Source organism: Athene cunicularia (assembly GCF_003259725.1).
Source record: "Athene cunicularia isolate RWA chromosome Z unlocalized genomic scaffold, athCun1 chrZ_part1, whole genome shotgun sequence".
In the NCBI taxonomy this organism is placed as follows: domain Eukaryota; kingdom Metazoa; phylum Chordata; class Aves; order Strigiformes; family Strigidae; genus Athene; species Athene cunicularia.
The window spans coordinates 3,860,710-3,861,079 of NW_020799142.1; the positions used below are offsets into that span (position 1 = coordinate 3,860,710).

The window sequence follows — 370 nt, forward strand, 5'->3', positions numbered from 1 at the left end:
GCCCCCAGCCCCGCCGCATCCGGCCGCCGTGAGGCGGCGGGGCGGGGGCAAGCAGCGGGAAGCCATCTTCTGCCGGCCCTGGGAGCTGCGCCTGCCTGCGCCGCGAAATGGAGGTCGGGGTGCGCCGCCTGGCCTGGGCAAGGCTCCCCCGCCTTGTTTCTGGGGAGCCTCGGACATGGGGACCTATGTACTGTAGTGACCACTGGTTAGTTTCTTACCACTTTGTCCCTCGCTGGTTAACAACGTGTCCCGTCTCGATGCAAAGTTAGTGTCGTTTTATTATTCTGCCAAAACTCGGGGGGGGGACGGGACGGACGGACACGACGAGGACAATGACGACACGTCTTTTAGGTCTTAAATTGAGTTGGTG

General features: G+C 62.2%; 1 protein-coding gene across 1 annotated transcript in view; it reads right to left on the minus strand.

Moving 5' to 3' along the window:
* The window catches only part of REEP5 (receptor accessory protein 5), a 21,927-nt gene extending 21,908 nt beyond the window's left edge, over positions 1-19 (minus strand). The window contains exon 1 of the mRNA XM_026865759.1: positions 15-19. Within this exon, the coding sequence (XP_026721560.1) occupies positions 15-19 (5 nt within the window). The remainder of the gene's footprint in view (positions 1-14) is intronic.
* Between the last annotated feature and the right edge of the window lie 351 nt (positions 20-370).